This window comes from Syngnathus scovelli, chromosome 15 (assembly GCF_024217435.2).
Source record: "Syngnathus scovelli strain Florida chromosome 15, RoL_Ssco_1.2, whole genome shotgun sequence".
NCBI lineage: Eukaryota > Metazoa > Chordata > Actinopteri > Syngnathiformes > Syngnathidae > Syngnathus > Syngnathus scovelli.
Genome location: NC_090861.1, coordinates 3,399,767 through 3,414,558, shown reverse-complemented (window position 1 = coordinate 3,414,558; position 14,792 = coordinate 3,399,767). Strand labels below are relative to the sequence as shown.

Genomic DNA, 14,792 nt, shown 5'->3' with positions numbered 1-14,792 from the left:
CCTTAAATAAGTTCTCAAACAGGTTTTGTATCCTTGAGACCAAATTCTACTTTACAATGGTGGATTTGTAACATGGCAGATTTAAGATGTCATAATAAAACACAAAAGGCCTGAATCACAGTCTACTTTATTATTCAGGCAGTGACATTGATTTGTGATGTTTCTTACAGTGACGGACAGAACAGAAGAGAACATGCAACCCCCTGAAAACACCAAAAAACATCAAGAATTATTTTTATTTTTTTGTCCGTAAGGTTTCTTATAGGAAAATGAAACACCATGACTACCACTTTTCCCAAAAGTCTTGTACTAAATTTATGAAAACTAGTTTTTAATGATCCCCCAAATTTTTATTGTATATTGGTTGGGTTTAACATATTTGGGGATGATAGTAACATTTAAGAAATATTCTTATCCCCCACTGACATCAGCAACAGTGACTCCTCGGAAGAGAAGGAATAGGAAGGCAAAATTTGAGAGGGACGTGCAACTCCGAGGTAAAACAAAGCGAAGAGAAATGAAGCATGCGATGTTTGACGAGCGGCTGCATAGAGAGAGATCAAATGTTGCCTTCGGAAATGCACTGACATCAATAATTCAACGGAGTTTAGAAACACATAGTACATTTAAAAAAAACTTGGGAGTCAATCGGCCAAGCACGCATGTTTTTTGGAATTTTGGAGGAAACAAGAACACCCGGAGAACATGCAAACTCTGAATTGTGAAGCGACGTGCTAACTAGCTTTGCTTCTGTAACATTTTTTTCATTGGCACGTTTGACGACGTAAAAAGAAAATGATAATTTCCAGAATGAACTCAAAATGTAGCACAGCTACGGGATAACATTTCTCCGGTAACAAATTCTTGGCTTTTGGCTTTGTGAAACAACATCCGATTGAAAACACTGTTAGCTATGCTAGCTAGCTGTGCAAATTAGCTCGCTATCTGCCTCAGTAGTTGAACTTAAAAAGAAAAGAAGCTATCTGAGTACAATCAAAATGTAGTACGTTTAAAAAACATATTCCTCATAAAACGAGTAGCTACTCCTTTGCTCATGTAAGCTAACACCAGGGCGAAAACAAACATGTTAGCTATGCTATTTAACTAGCTGAAGGGAGTCTGTCGTATTTATTTCAACAATTGTAAACGCGTTCTAGTAATACATCAATGATACCATTGATTAGTGATACTCGAAATTCAAAACATTAATCGGCCTCAGCGTTACCCTCACTGTTTTACCGCTAATGCAAAATTTTAGCGTTTTTCAAAAAGCAACTTATTGAAACCGCCGTATACCTTGAAGCCGATGAATCGGCCGTGCCAATTTCCCCCTCTGAATTTCCCGATCCTATTAAGGATATAATGTATATTACATAATATTTTCAGCAGGCACATTTAAAATATAAGATTGAATTCCAGTGTGTGTTACGACTCGGCATTTTCTTTCCTGGTTTAACCTGGACGTGTTGTGTTGCAAGAGAGGCTCCTGAATCCGGGCAGCGTGACGCGACCGTGGGTGTAGATGTCACGGTCGGACCCCTGGTTCATACGTTTGACTAGGTTCTTCTCGTAGAGCAGCGGGTGGTAAGCGCCTAGCGTGCAGGCGGCGTCGTAGAAGCGCTGGTAGTAGTGGCACAGCTCCGTCTTCCGTCGCGACGGGAGGAACTCGTACACGTGCACCACCTCGCATATGGACATCATCAGTACTGTACCTGAAGGGAGGAGAAGATCAAATGTTTAAAGAGAAAAACAAATTTCATTGCAGGATCAACAGTGCGGATCATACCCATCATGCCAGAGGAGGGCGGATTCTTCTGGATGGGTTCCGGCATGTTGTCTTGGATTTGTTGCCACACCTGCCAGAGGAAGCGTGGGTGCAAGATGTAGAAGGGCTGCTGGGGGTGCAGCCGCCTGTAGCGCTGATACTGGGTGAAGATAGGGTAGTCGGTGTGGCCTAACCACTACAAAATGGACGCCGTCAGCTTAGTAACGTGATTTCATCCACGTTCTAGAAAAGTCTGATACCTGTGTGAGGTTAGCGGAGTAAGGAGCGGGATCCCAGGCCACCAATACACCTGAGCTGTACAGCGAGCTGGACAGGAAGTGGTGGTCGTCGGACGCCATCACCTACGAGATGTGAATTTTTATCAGAGAGGGGAAGTTGAGTCGTTGTCACGGCGACTGCGGCTTTACTTGCGAGTTGGTGAGACGGATTGTGGTTTTGGAACCGACATCCTTCTCGTAGCGCTCGGTGGGGGCGCCGTTGAAGCGTAGCACGGCGTCGTGGGAGTCTGTCGTTGAAGCCGAAGAAGGGGGACGTGAGAAAGAAGAGAAAATGAAAGTTGAAGCACTTTGGGGTGTGGAGCGTCCGATTTGTCCCACCTATCTCTTTCCCGAGGCCGGCGTCTCGGAGCGAGCCGGCGGACGAGACAACGGCGCAGCTTTTGAAGGGCCCCACTTCGGAGGCGAGCGACTTGGGCGGCAACTGCGAAGCCCACGGTAGCGAAGAGAAAGGCGGCAGAGAGGCTGTCAGCGTGGACAGCGCTACCTTCTTCTTCATCTGACACAAAAGCTCCGGCCCGCTCAGCACGGGCCTCCGGGCCAAGTCCGCCGCGTCGGGGAGCTCCACGCCGTATTTGTTCATCGCCTGGAGGGTTGAAAAGTTAGCCCAAGAAAATAGAAGATGCAAATAAGCAGTTCAGTTGTTCTCACCTGGTAGTTGTGGACCACCTTCTTCAACCGGTTCCCCAGCATGCCACTGGACATGTGCTCGTTCCAGACCTTTCCCAGAAGGCTATTAGGCCCGAAGAACTCGGCGTCGCTGGCCTTGCCGCTCAGCTGGCCCCGCCGGCGGACCCCGAAGATGGTGTCCAGCGCTCGCATGAAGGGCCGCGGGAGGATGCTGGTGAAGAAACCTTGACCTTCCCTCGGCTTTGGCTTGGTGGGCTGGTGCTCGTGGGTCTGGTTGGGTGAGGACAGCACGGGGATGCGGCGGCGGGGGTCTCCGGGGATCACACCCGGGAGCTTCTGGGGATCCACGTATGCCAGTTTGGAGCCGCCTCGGAGCACCTGATGGGGTGGTCACGTGATGGAGTTACATTTTGCAAAATCAGTTTTTCTATCACGTGTACCTTGACGACGGAGTTTGTGCGAGGCTGGGCCCGAGTCCGCGCCCGCACGCCGAAGATGGCGTCCGTGACGACCACGCTGTTCTCGGCGCATAGAGCGTACAGCAGCGTCATGGCGATGCCGAAGAAGGCCATGCAAAGGACGCCGCGGCGGGCACGACGCCGCAGACGCCACAGCAGGCTCACACGGTCCATCGCTGCTCCAGGGATCTCCAAAAAAAAAAAAAAATGTCAAGACAGAATATTGAAATACTGATTTCATGTTTTTGTGTGAAATCTATTTTGTATGAAAGACAACAGGTGGATGTTTCATTCTTCATTGTATCTTCTGGATGGAAACGAAGATGGAAATTTGATGGTGGCAAAAAAAAAAAAAAATCTGGCCATCAGTTTTTGGGATTTCCCCGTCGACCGTGCATAAAAGCTTCATTGTGTTTCCCATTCCAGATGTCCTAACTGTGGCCGTCATATCGTAAAGGAGAAAAAAAAAAAGTCAATGAGAAAGAGATTGACTCGAAATCACTCCCCTACTATCTCCCTCAGGGCAACGTATGAGGAACAAGAAGAAACATGAGCAACTGTAGAAAATAAGATAAACATGGCTGATACTATATCGAAGAGAAAAAAATCTAACAAAAGAAGGAAATCTGAAGACAGCTCGCTCTTGCCAAACTTGACCTAGTTGTCATTTACACTTTTCGTGGATCGGGTAATGATTGATGGTTACCATGGATCTGATGGAAAATTAATCCGCTCTTTTCGCATGACGACCGAGCGAGGAGATTTTCCCTTTTTTTTTTTTTAAGGACTACCCTCGGGGGAATTAAAAAAAAAAAAAAAAAGTAAAGAGGCCTTTCAGGAGACTGCTGCTCCATTTTGTTTTGACTGGGGCGTCCTATTTATGATTTCCTGTGTTCTGGTTTTTTGTTGGCTTCTGGGTTTTCCACAAGCTTCAAATAAAGGTCAAAGGTCAAGGTACAGCAATGACAAATGTGTGAATAGCAAATATTTATGTTTTTAGTCGAGTCTGTTGTTGACATAAAAACTCATAAAGCGGATTATTTTTTTGTTAAGGGAAAAACAACCTTGAAAGGTCTTTACTAAAATTATATTATAAAAAAAAACCCCACAAAATTCAATTCCTGCAAAATTTTGATCCAATAGTCTCCAAGATAGGGTGAGTACTGACTGTGCCATTAAAAAAATCAGAGGTCAAAGTTCATCAGGAAGGTCTAAAATGGATTCGCGACAATTAATACATTAAAAAAAAGAACGAGAAAAAAAACATGATGGTTGCCCGAGGATGTAGCGACAGATGGCAGTGTCACTCAGTATCTGCTTAAAGATGTCGGCCTGAATCCCCTTGCCCTCTTTTCCAGAGCGGGTCACGTGACCCGACTCCAACAAAAGCAACAAATCTGACGGGATGCTTATTGCTGACTGTCCTCAAAATAAACAATTCACAGTATATTAATGATTAAAAATATCTAATGATTCTATTATTTCCATCTTTTCAATTCGTGTGAAACTGCAAGATATTTTTTTTTTTTAAACACATGATAATTTGAGGTCTGATTATCGTCCAAGTGTGTTACTGATGAAAATATTCCCTGTTCAGAGTCACAATGGGGAAGTCGCTACAACTGTGAGAACTCTTATCGTAAACCAAAAACACGGCCAACTTCCTCAATCATCAATTAACGATTTGTACCTTGTAGCCCATGTTAGATTGTCGCTGTTGTTGTTTAGAAACGCTCCGTTCCCTTTAGCTCTCCTCTCATACTTCCTGCGAACAAAGACACATTGTCACAATCCAAAGTTGATTGCAAAATTCCGATTATTTTCAATTCTCTTTGGAAACAAACTGTCATCCACATCACAACAATTCTCTTCACTTGACAAGAACTATTTAAAAAAAAATGGTTAGTCATTCTTGTCATATTTGTTTTGGTTAGAAAATAAGGACCTTAAGGATGAGACCCATTTTGATGACACAAACAAATGATAATACTATTTTGTGTGTTTTGGGGTGTTTTTGTTACTTTGATGGCTTTTAACTTTTGCAATTAATTTGTTTTTTTTGTGGCCGTTGTGTGGCAGCCTTATCTCAAATTCAAAGTCTGCTTTATTGTCAATTTCTTCACATGCCAAGACACACAAAGAGATCGAAATTACGTTCCCACTATCCCACGGTGACAAGACATAGTTCACAATGTACGTACAAGTAAAAAACACAAGAAAATAAAAGAAGGCACAAATAATGAATAAATAAGAGTGATGAATAAATAATACACAATAAATAAGTACAGGACGCTACGTAGAAAATATATTGAGTTATGCTCATGTCATCTGTGTATCGTTTATATACTCAGTGGTATGAATACTGCTGGGGCCTAAATTTGCCCAAACCCTTGGGGATCAATAAAGTTTCAATCAAAATCAATCAATTAATCAATTAATTGTATAGATGTGCCAAAGCATTTGCAACTTGTTAAAGAAAAAAATAGATAGATAGATAGATAGATAGATAGATAGATAGATAGATAGATAGATAGATAGATAGATAGATAGATAGATAGATAGATAGATAGATAGATAGATGGGGGGGAGGACTGTAAAAGGGTTGGCTCAGAATAGATAGATGGATAGATAGATAGACTGGCTGACCTGTTTGGAGTAATGGTCCTCCTCGGTCCTTCAGCATCGCCCCGCACCTGCCAGATTCCCGTACCTATTACGCAATTGCCTCCACCGGAAAAGGCGATATTATTGCACGAAGTAGGCCATCGCTTGCACCGCCATGGTGGTCCCGACGAAGAATGCCAGTGAGTACCGACTCCAAGTCGCATTTGGAGAAAGCACTGCTCCTCTTCGGCCTGCAGGGGAGCGAGCACAAAGTTGCCGAAATATATTACACTTGTGTTTCCGTTTGTTTTCAGAATAAAAGTATTGTCACGTGTTTCTGCTGTTTATTCTAGACGCTATCAATATAAAGTGTATATAGATTGTAGAAAACATAATACATAATTTAAACATAATTATCTGTATTGTGTGATCTGAACTTTGACATCACAAACGTCAGTTGTATAGTTTTGTAGTTTGAAAATATACTGAGCTATGATCCGGTTAGTCTGACCTTAATTCTAAAGACTTCACTTTACTGCAGTCAAAAAAGACACGCAACATCGCTGCAGTGGGGAAAAGGAGGGAAAACACGAACGCGTCCATCGCCATTGGAGACCATCTTTAAATGTTACTATTTGGACGACAAACACGATGTGATAAAACACACACATGCCGTATAAAAAAGGAAGAAATACGATGCAGATAAAAAAAATTGCAGTTTGGAGTGGGACAGTGAGGAGAAACCAGGGTACCTTAGCTGGCTTAAGAGAATGCATGGCGTTTTATTTAGGAAGAGCGAGGCCTTAGCTAGTCGCTAAAAGCTGACGTTCAGTACGTGCACGCATTAATCGTGCACGTTTTTCACTACAACTATGTATACAAAATTTTACACCCTCCACCGCGTCGACCTCGTGGCGCAACGGTAGCGCGTCTGACTCCAGATCAGAAGGTTGCGTGTTCAAATCACGTCGGGGTCATAAATTTTCTTCCCTCCCACAACCTGTTTTTTTTTCCCCCTCGAACGATTCTCACATTTTCGCCGACATTTAAATGTCCGACAGCAGATTGCAACACAGACTGGAAGCATCACAAGTTCATGTGCAAAGTTCAGCTGCAAATTGCCCCGAAATATGCCAAACCTTTTTGTTGAGTAACACCAAATAAGGAACAATAGCGCCTTTATTGACATTATTTTGCAATTGTAAGAAAGTAGAAGAGACAAAAACGCCAAAGCTTTTCGCAATACTACTGCTACCAGGTTATCTACAAAAGTGTTTCCAATATTTATTGAGTCATGACATTATTTGTTGGCACTCGATAATATTTTCGGACCAATTAAATGGAATTGGATAACACACACGGTTGGGAAGCGATTCATCAATAACTTAATCAACAATTGATTCAGCACAACAAAGGGACTATTTAATAAATGAGTACAGGAAGAGAAACTTGTAGGAATGGGAGGGGGTGCAAGGTTGACCCTTGAGGGACACCAAGTGAAGTTCACTAGGTGCTGTTGCTTCTGTTTCCAGAGTTGCGGATGCTGACTTTCTTGCGGGTGTTGTCGGTGCAGCGTTCCAGGATGAGCTCTGGACTCGGTCGAGGCGGGATGACCGGGGCTTCTGGTTTCAGCTCGTTCTCCGAACTGAAGCGCCGCTCGGGAATGTTCCCTGTGGGTCACACGTCAGTCACCTTATGTGTGTGTTGTCTTGGGAATGGTGGGGGCATTATTTCCAAGAAATATGTCCTACCTTGGTTCTTCCGCTCTCTCAGGGGCGACTTTTCTGGGATCTTGGATTTCCGGGTTACGGCGCTGGGTTGTCCGCCCTTCTGCTGCAGGTATCGGCGACTATTCCTTCGGTAGGCCTCCTGGCTGAGGCGCTGTCGGGATCGCTCGTGAATGCTCTTGGCGTTCTTAATGGTGGACCTGGAGGGAATATAAGGCTATTTTTTTTGGGATCCAGCAAATTAAGTTTACGGGATAAGAACAATTATTTTTTTAATGGACCTGCGAGGTGGTGGTTTCTGTCCCTGTGGTTGCTCGCCGTTCAACTTGGCCTCTTTTCCTGCTTTCTGCAGGTACATGGAAGGGAAGTGACCCGTCTCCTCACCTTTCCTGAGCAAAACAAGAAATATACGCAAACTGAAGTCAAACAATTCAATTATTCTACTTACAAGTGAAGCAGCGACCTTTTGTACCTGACAACCCACCAGCCGTCCAAGAGCTTGTGAATGACCTCAATAGTTTCCCCCCGTTCCAACGAGATCTCATCGTCCGTTTCTGCCTTGTAGGCTTGGACTGCGATGTGTAACTCTCCTTCGGGGGCAAAATGTTTTAAATAAATCCACTTGATTAAAAAAAAATAATAATAATAATTTAAAGGGCCAAATGTTACCTTCGTAATTTGGCTCCACGTCTTCTGCCTCCTCGGGTCCATCCAAGGGTTCCAGGTAGGTGGCAGGAACCCAACCCCGTTTGGTCTCGCACTGGCAGAACCACCAGCCTGAATAGAAAAGCAATGTTGAAGTCCACGAAATATAACTAACCTACCAGACCTAGTAACAAGGTTGATCACTTTTAGCTAGCTAGCTAGCGAACAAGAAAAACACTCCTTTTTTAGCTAGCCAGCTAATAAACACAAATGCATTTTACGCTAGCTAGCTAGCATTACATAAAATGATGCCATTTTATCATGTTTTTATTTTGACCTTTCGAGTTTCTCACCATTCTGGTTCTTCTCCACAATTTCCACCAAGTCTCCAGTGTGCAGGTTGAGCTCGTGTTTGGACGTCTTGGTGAAATCTGCGATCACTCGGTATGTGTCCAGTATGATGGGCCCGGAAATTTCTAAAAAATTGGGGACAAAACCAGGTAAGGTAGAAAATGACACAATTATAAAAATAAGTCTTACCAGATATGGTGTTGTTAACTTTGGTCTCTAAGAAGATTTCCGTTTTTTTGCCTCTGAAAAGAAAATAAACATTTTATTGGGATGACGTAAACAGTGATTAATTCTATTATTATGGAAAATACAGATCACAATACAAAAATTTATCATCAAGTTGTTACTTTCTTACAACTTAAGCTAGTTTATCTCGCTAACGGCTAATTAGTCATTTAGTGAGAATGATTGGAATCTGAATGTTAATGGAAACTGACGTGTTTGGAGCTGGAGGATTTTCGTCCTCAGGCCGCACTTTGAAGAAGGCGTTGAGGTGCGCGCAGCGCGAGATGTGCGACGGCAGAGCGATCAGCGACAGGCAGTACTCGGTCAACGTGTTCTGCTTGCTTTCTCGTGACCTTTGGCTCTCCACCCACCGTGGTGCTGAAGGTCATAATGGATGATTAAGTGTTAGTCAAAAAGTCACCTGTGCGGCGAGTGATACGTTTTTCTGTATTTTGTTTTACTCTTGAATTATTTTTATAATCAAGAAGGTTCTAAGATTTTGCCATTTTACCGGTAAGAAATAAAACAGAAAACGTTTCAAGTCTTTTTGCACGACCTTAGAGGAAGTGCTGCAATCAACTTGTGTACAAAGTGATGAAAATTGTGGATTTTCTGTGATTTCAGTTGCATTTCCTCTCTTGTGCTGGCTTGCATCAATAAAGAAAGCAAGAGGGGAAAAAAAAGAGAGAAGTCAAAAGTTTTGACACACAGGTGCTTCCTTAAATAAAATACCCCGAGCCTATACGCATTTCTAATTTGAAATAAAGTACCCATAAGCGTCAACATGTCATAAAACATGAAAATTGGAAGCAATGAAGCCACTGATATTATTATTGATATTATTATTCAATTTTTAATCTGATTTAATGACCTGTGTTTATACATGTTTGGTAAATTTTTGTGAAGTTGTCATAGCGACCGCTTAGAAGACTGCAAGTCAAAGTGTTTAGTATTATGTTAAAATTGCAATCGTAATATTGAAGGACACAAAAAAAAACAATTTGATTAATTTTCCAAATCATTCAGCAGTACTTTTTACCTGGAAGCGATGGAATGATTCGGTCACTCTTCTCTATTTGGCCTGCTTCAATAGGAAACATCTCTTTCAGGGATTTCTGGGGATGAGAAATCGAAAGCATTTCAACCAGCCTTGTTATTAAAAAAACAAAAAAAAAGATACTTACATGAAATGTGTAAATTTCAGGATATGTCCTGAAGATCAATTTCTCTGCAAGGTCACTCCACTTCACCATTAGCATGTACACCTGAAATAAATAAATAAATAAATAAATAAATAAATAAATAAATAAATAAATAAATAAATAAATAAATAAATAAATAAATAAATAAATAACAAAAAAAAAAGATTAATAATTGGAGTCTCACATAGTGCTGACTGGGGTAAAAGCGTTTTTCAAAGCCGAGCAGCTTCACGTGTCTTATGTAGAGTTCCTCCATGTTTGGACGGATGGAGATCAAATGATTTGAGAGACCTGCTGGAGCTTTGTTTTAAAATGTGCGCGTGCTTGTGCGCGCCTCCATTGCGACCGCAACATGTTGCCAACATCAGTTCCTCTTTTGCTTGCATCCTCATTAAAAGATCACTGCAGGACCGTGCTAAATACACACAGAAAGGCCTGAGTCCAAGATATCATAAAAGAGGAAGAAAGAAACGCACTCTGGCAAACTTCCTCTTCCACATATTGGGGAAAGAAAACAATGATGCAAGGGAAATGGTAAAGAAAGTTACGCTAAAACAATTTACATCTTGCATTAGCAACAACCAGTCCAGCAACAACCAGCAGCGGCTCGGTTAACTCTATTTAATCAATGTGGAAAATTATACATTCTTTCGTGCGTGTGTAAAACTTAAAAAATATATATATTATTATAATAATTTCATTAAAAAATATATATTATTATAATAATTTCATTAGCTTTATGACGTGTACTCATTCATTCGTTTGAATGACGTTGCAGTACAAGCCAGGAAGGCGGAGCGGGGCGGTGAAAGAGTGACGTGGCTGCAGGGTGGTTTCTAACACGTCCGCAGTTGGAGAGTATAGTCAAGTTCGTCTTCACTGTGACACTTTATTCATTTCGATCGACAGACACTACTTGACGGTAATAATGAGTGGAAGAGGTAAGGGAGGTAAAGGACTCGGCAAGGGGGGCGCCAAGCGTCACCGTAAGGTTCTCCGAGACAACATCCAAGGAATCACCAAGCCTGCCATCAGGCGCCTTGCTCGTCGCGGTGGTGTGAAGCGTATCTCCGGCTTGATCTACGAAGAAACTCGCGGTGTGCTGAAGGTGTTCCTGGAGAACGTCATCCGTGATGCCGTTACCTACACCGAGCATGCTAAGAGAAAGACCGTGACCGCCATGGATGTGGTCTACGCACTGAAGAGGCAAGGCCGAACATTGTACGGCTTCGGCGGGTAAACACGGTAGCTTCCTACCAACAAAACGGCTCTTTTAAGAGCCACCCACATGTCTCTTTAAGAGTTGACTTCCGTGCAGTTTGGTTTTATGCTCTTGCAAGCATCATTAAAACCAAGTAACGTCAATTGTGGCGTATGTAAATAAATCCATACACTATAAAGGTAAGAAAAATCAAGACCCTCACTAAGACAAAGCCAAGGTATTAAATACTAAAAATAAATTCAGTCAAATTGTGTGCAAATTCTAAATTCCTCCCCTTTGTACTCAAGATTAATCAATATCGTTGATTTATTTGGTATTGGACTTAAGTAGTAAACACTAATGCAAAATATTTTACGTCCACAAAATCTGAAATAGGCCAATTGTTCTGATATTAGAGCATAAGTAAAGCTGTCTGCATAAATTTGGGTTATTAATATAAATACTATGTTTATTTCTTTACATCTTTTGTTTCAAAATGTCCCCTAAACATTGAATACAAAAATTGAATATTTAATTCTTTATTTAAAATTATGATATCACGGCAAAGACATTCACAAACATATAAAGATTTTTAAAAAAGCATTCAAGTAGATTCATTCTTATTGGATTAACTCAATGTTTTCTAGGTGTACATTTTTAAGTAATCTATTAATTTAAAGTATTTGTATTATTAGTTTTCACAAATGTCACCGATCGCCTTCTAATGCACAACCACAGAATGTGCACTGTCGTAAAATCATAACACCTTACAAGGTGATGTGGAATTTAGCGAAAAAGTGGAACTGACCCCCCCAATGAAACAAATATTGTGGTGGATCAATTGAACTTGTATGACCTGACACAAAAGAAACAAAAAATAAAATAATTGTCTGAAACTGCCTCAGAATAACAAAAGATGATGATGGGGATTAGGATTTTAAAATGACCTCACATCGATGTGAACAACTTGATCAAATCAAGCCACATAAATTCAAAACTAAATTCAAGTTATGTGATCAATACTCTATCACGTATTGATTTTTTATGCATGAAAACAATTGATAAACACATTCGATCCTCAAGTATGTTGTCGACTCGTAACCGCCCCGGGGTCACCGCGAAAAAGTCTTGTGTTTACCACTGTCCCAATTTTGGGCGAAAAAATAAAAAATAAACCAGCTTGTGAAGCGGAGTTGATTTGAATCCAAACTCAGATGTCTCTACTAATGTCCAAACCTGTATCGCGACGACCACCTTTAAATTTGACACATTTTGAGGACAAAATGTCACGAAAAGTGGTCGAGGACGTCTCCGAATGACGAACAACCGGTACGGTTTGGAAGCTCTAGTAAGAAAACCAGATAATTTTCACCGATAAAAGTAATCTGGGGCTAAAGATGGGGGACTTATCTATTATTTCGAGTAAAAAATATTCTCGTGGGTTTGATTTTATCTCGTTATTTTAGGCTTGAAAGTGGAAGAGAAAACACAAAAAGCGCGTCCACATTTCGCTGGAGTGCTAAACTGCGGCTGGATTGAGTCTCTACGGTTCTCATGTGCCTTATAAGTCCCGCCTCCCGCTCGCAGCCCGACAACTTGTTTTCAACAGGACACGAGAGGAAAAAATCATGGCAGAAGATATCCCAGCACCCGCAGCTGCCCCCGCCAAGGCGGCGAAATCCAAGAAGAAGCCGGCGGCGAAAAAAGCGACCAACGGTGGCACCAGCCTCCCGAAAATGATCGTCCAGGTGATTGCGGAATCTAAGGAGCGCAAAGGCATGTCGGTAGCCGCGATCAAGAAAGCTCTGGCGCGCTTGGAGGTGGACGTGGTGAAGCAAAACAAGCGCATCAACAGCGCTCTGGTCAACCTGGTCTCCAAAGGAGTCCTGGTTCAAACCAGTGGAATCGGCGCTTCTGGCTCCTTCAAACTTGCCAAGAAGGAACCATCACCCAAGAAGCCCAAAGACACCAAGAAGAAACCCGCCACCAAGAAGGCGACCACCCCGGCTAGCAAAAAGGCATCTACTAAGAAACGCACTCCTGCAAAGGCTGACCGAAAAGCCAAGAAGCCTGACAAGAAGGTCACCCCGAAAAAGGGCAAGAAGTCGGCAAGCAGTCCTAAGAAGGCTGCGAGCAAGCCTAAGCCAAAGATCAAGGCGAAAAAGGAGACTCCGAAGAAGGCGAAAAAACAAGCTCCCAAGAAATCTCCAGCCAGGAAGCCGGCAGCCAGGAAGCCAGCAGCGAAAAGAGCCAGAAAGTGAATTGGCTTAAGCTTTTCATTACTTTGAAACAACCAAAGGCTCTTTTAAGAGCCACCACCACATCCACTAAAGAGAAATTTCCTTAATTTAGAATATTGTCAATAATTTCAAATATGGTAAGTTAATGAACTGCTATGCAGAGATTCATTCATGAAGTTGCAAAATTACATTTCACCACTAGGTGGCAGGTGTGTCACACTCACATTTAGTTAGAAAATGCATGGTCGGATGTGGGTCTTTGATAAACCTGACCCGCCCTCCTCCAAACAGTCCCGCTTTAAAAGCAGTCCAAAAACGGAGTTTATTCTGTCAAATATTTAATATGATGGAATTTGCAAGCAGACCGAATTCTAATTACAATCCAACTCACAAAACTAAGATGTTCGAACAACTCCTTGGGCCTGTTTCAAATCTTCCCGCCAACGCTGTCATTGGCTCAATTTAAATCCTGTCGTCCAATTGGTCGTTAGATAACTCCGCCTACATTTTCCATGCGGCCAATCACCGTCCTTATGGCGCTGCCGCTTCAGTATAAAGACTGTAGTTTGGCTGATCTTTTCTCACTATTTGCGAAATAAACTCAAAATGGCCAGAACTAAGCAGACTGCTCGTAAATCCACCGGCGGTAAGGCTCCCAGAAAGCAGCTAGCCACCAAGGCGGCTCGTAAGAGCGCCCCGGCTACTGGCGGAGTCAAGAAACCTCATCGTTACAGGCCCGGCACCGTTGCTCTCCGTGAGATTCGCCGCTACCAGAAATCGACCGAGCTTCTCATCCGCAAGCTGCCTTTCCAGCGTCTGGTCAGGGAGATCGCTCAGGACTTCAAGACCGACCTGCGCTTCCAGAGCTCAGCCGTCATGGCTCTGCAGGAGTCCAGTGAGGCATATCTGGTTGGCCTCTTTGAGGACACCAACTTGTGCGCCATCCACGCCAAGCGCGTTACCATTATGCCCAAAGACATCCAACTTGCCCGTCGCATCCGCGGAGAGCGGGCTTAAGTCTTACCGTCGACTGCACCTCACCAACGGCTCTTTTAAGAGCCACCAACTTGATCTAAACAGTAAATTTCCAAATATTATGGTGATAATTCATAAAATGTAATGTGCGAACGCTTGAGGCGTGCAAATGACAAGGAAATCCGAATTTGGATGAGAAGTTCTGTGTTGATAAAATACCATAACCTGATAAAAAGATAACCCAAAGTAAAATAAACCGTGTAATAAACACTTATTACATTATTAGGAAAAAATTGACACATAGGAAATCGCATTCAATTGCAATTTGAATTGTAGGAGTGTTTCAGACAAATGTAATTTACAGCGACTTTGGGTTCAAATTATTCTCTCTCGCGCGGTTTTCTTAGTATTGTAGATAGCTACATTTCAAATAAAAAACCCGCGAACTCTTCCGCAGCTGATTGGCCAACCAT

General features: G+C 42.5%; 5 protein-coding genes and 1 non-coding gene across 6 annotated transcripts; 4 read left to right on the top strand and 2 right to left on the bottom strand.

Moving 5' to 3' along the window:
• Positions 1-110: 110 nt before the first annotated feature.
• On the bottom strand, positions 111-6,030 carry st6gal1 (ST6 beta-galactosamide alpha-2,6-sialyltranferase 1). The gene is made up of 9 exons (XM_049742825.2): positions 5,796-6,030; positions 4,840-4,914; positions 3,132-3,338; positions 2,713-3,069; positions 2,383-2,647; positions 2,194-2,291; positions 2,026-2,127; positions 1,787-1,961; positions 111-1,712 (listed from the first exon to the last, which is right to left on the bottom strand). The coding sequence occupies exons 2-9, from the start codon at positions 4,849-4,851 to the stop codon at positions 1,453-1,455; spliced, it is 1,476 nt and encodes a 491-aa protein (XP_049598782.1). The 5' UTR covers positions 4,852-4,914; positions 5,796-6,030; the 3' UTR covers positions 111-1,452.
• A 628-nt stretch (positions 6,031-6,658) lies between these two features.
• On the top strand, positions 6,659-6,730 carry trnaw-cca (transfer RNA tryptophan (anticodon CCA)). The gene has a single exon. It is a non-coding gene; the product is annotated as a tRNA-Trp (tRNA).
• Positions 6,731-6,914: 184 nt separating this feature from the next.
• Positions 6,915-10,243, bottom strand: ncf1 (neutrophil cytosolic factor 1). The gene is made up of 11 exons (XM_049742864.1): positions 10,088-10,243; positions 9,886-9,966; positions 9,741-9,816; positions 8,914-9,079; positions 8,666-8,718; positions 8,479-8,601; positions 8,150-8,257; positions 7,953-8,070; positions 7,762-7,869; positions 7,505-7,680; positions 6,915-7,423 (listed from the first exon to the last, which is right to left on the bottom strand). Exons 1-11 carry the CDS (start codon positions 10,157-10,159, stop codon positions 7,260-7,262), a joined length of 1,245 nt encoding a protein of 414 aa, XP_049598821.1. The 5' UTR covers positions 10,160-10,243; the 3' UTR covers positions 6,915-7,259.
• A 485-nt stretch (positions 10,244-10,728) lies between these two features.
• On the top strand, positions 10,729-11,367 carry LOC125982435 (histone H4). The gene has a single exon (XM_049743000.2). It carries the CDS (start codon positions 10,832-10,834, stop codon positions 11,141-11,143), a length of 312 nt encoding a protein of 103 aa, XP_049598957.1. The 5' UTR covers positions 10,729-10,831; the 3' UTR covers positions 11,144-11,367.
• A 1,336-nt stretch (positions 11,368-12,703) lies between these two features.
• LOC125982410 (histone H1-like) lies at positions 12,704-13,471 on the top strand. The gene has a single exon (XM_049742968.1). The coding sequence runs from the start codon at positions 12,733-12,735 to the stop codon at positions 13,363-13,365; it is 633 nt and encodes a 210-aa protein (XP_049598925.1). The 5' UTR covers positions 12,704-12,732; the 3' UTR covers positions 13,366-13,471.
• Positions 13,472-13,863: 392 nt separating this feature from the next.
• Positions 13,864-14,474, top strand: LOC125982428 (histone H3-like). The gene has a single exon (XM_049742991.2). It carries the CDS (start codon positions 13,951-13,953, stop codon positions 14,359-14,361), a length of 411 nt encoding a protein of 136 aa, XP_049598948.1. The 5' UTR covers positions 13,864-13,950; the 3' UTR covers positions 14,362-14,474.
• Positions 14,475-14,792: the final 318 nt, after the last annotated feature.

Excerpts from the sequence above, each read along its gene's own strand:
- LOC125982428 (XM_049742991.2), top strand. The coding sequence starts at position 13,951 with ATGGCCAGAACTAAGCAGACTGCTCGTAAATCCACCGGCGGTAAGGCT.
- st6gal1 (XM_049742825.2), bottom strand. Across the intron at positions 2,292-2,382 it reads CGGCCTCGGGAAAGAGATAG|ACTCCCACGACGCCGTGCTA; the intron begins GTGGGACAAATC and ends CTTCAACGACAG. Across the intron at positions 1,962-2,025 it reads ACTCCGCTAACCTCACACAG|TGGTTAGGCCACACCGACTA; the intron begins GTATCAGACTTT and ends TCCATTTTGTAG.
- ncf1 (XM_049742864.1), bottom strand. The coding sequence starts at position 10,159 with ATGGAGGAACTCTACATAAGACACGTGAAGCTGCTCGGCTTTGAAAAA. Across the intron at positions 9,817-9,885 it reads CTGAAATTTACACATTTCAT|AAATCCCTGAAAGAGATGTT; the intron begins GTAAGTATCTTT and ends TCTCATCCCCAG. Across the intron at positions 8,258-8,478 it reads TGTGGAGAAGAACCAGAATG|GCTGGTGGTTCTGCCAGTGC; the intron begins GTGAGAAACTCG and ends TTTTCTATTCAG.
- LOC125982435 (XM_049743000.2), top strand. The coding sequence starts at position 10,832 with ATGAGTGGAAGAGGTAAGGGAGGTAAAGGACTCGGCAAGGGGGGCGCC.
- LOC125982410 (XM_049742968.1), top strand. The coding sequence starts at position 12,733 with ATGGCAGAAGATATCCCAGCACCCGCAGCTGCCCCCGCCAAGGCGGCG.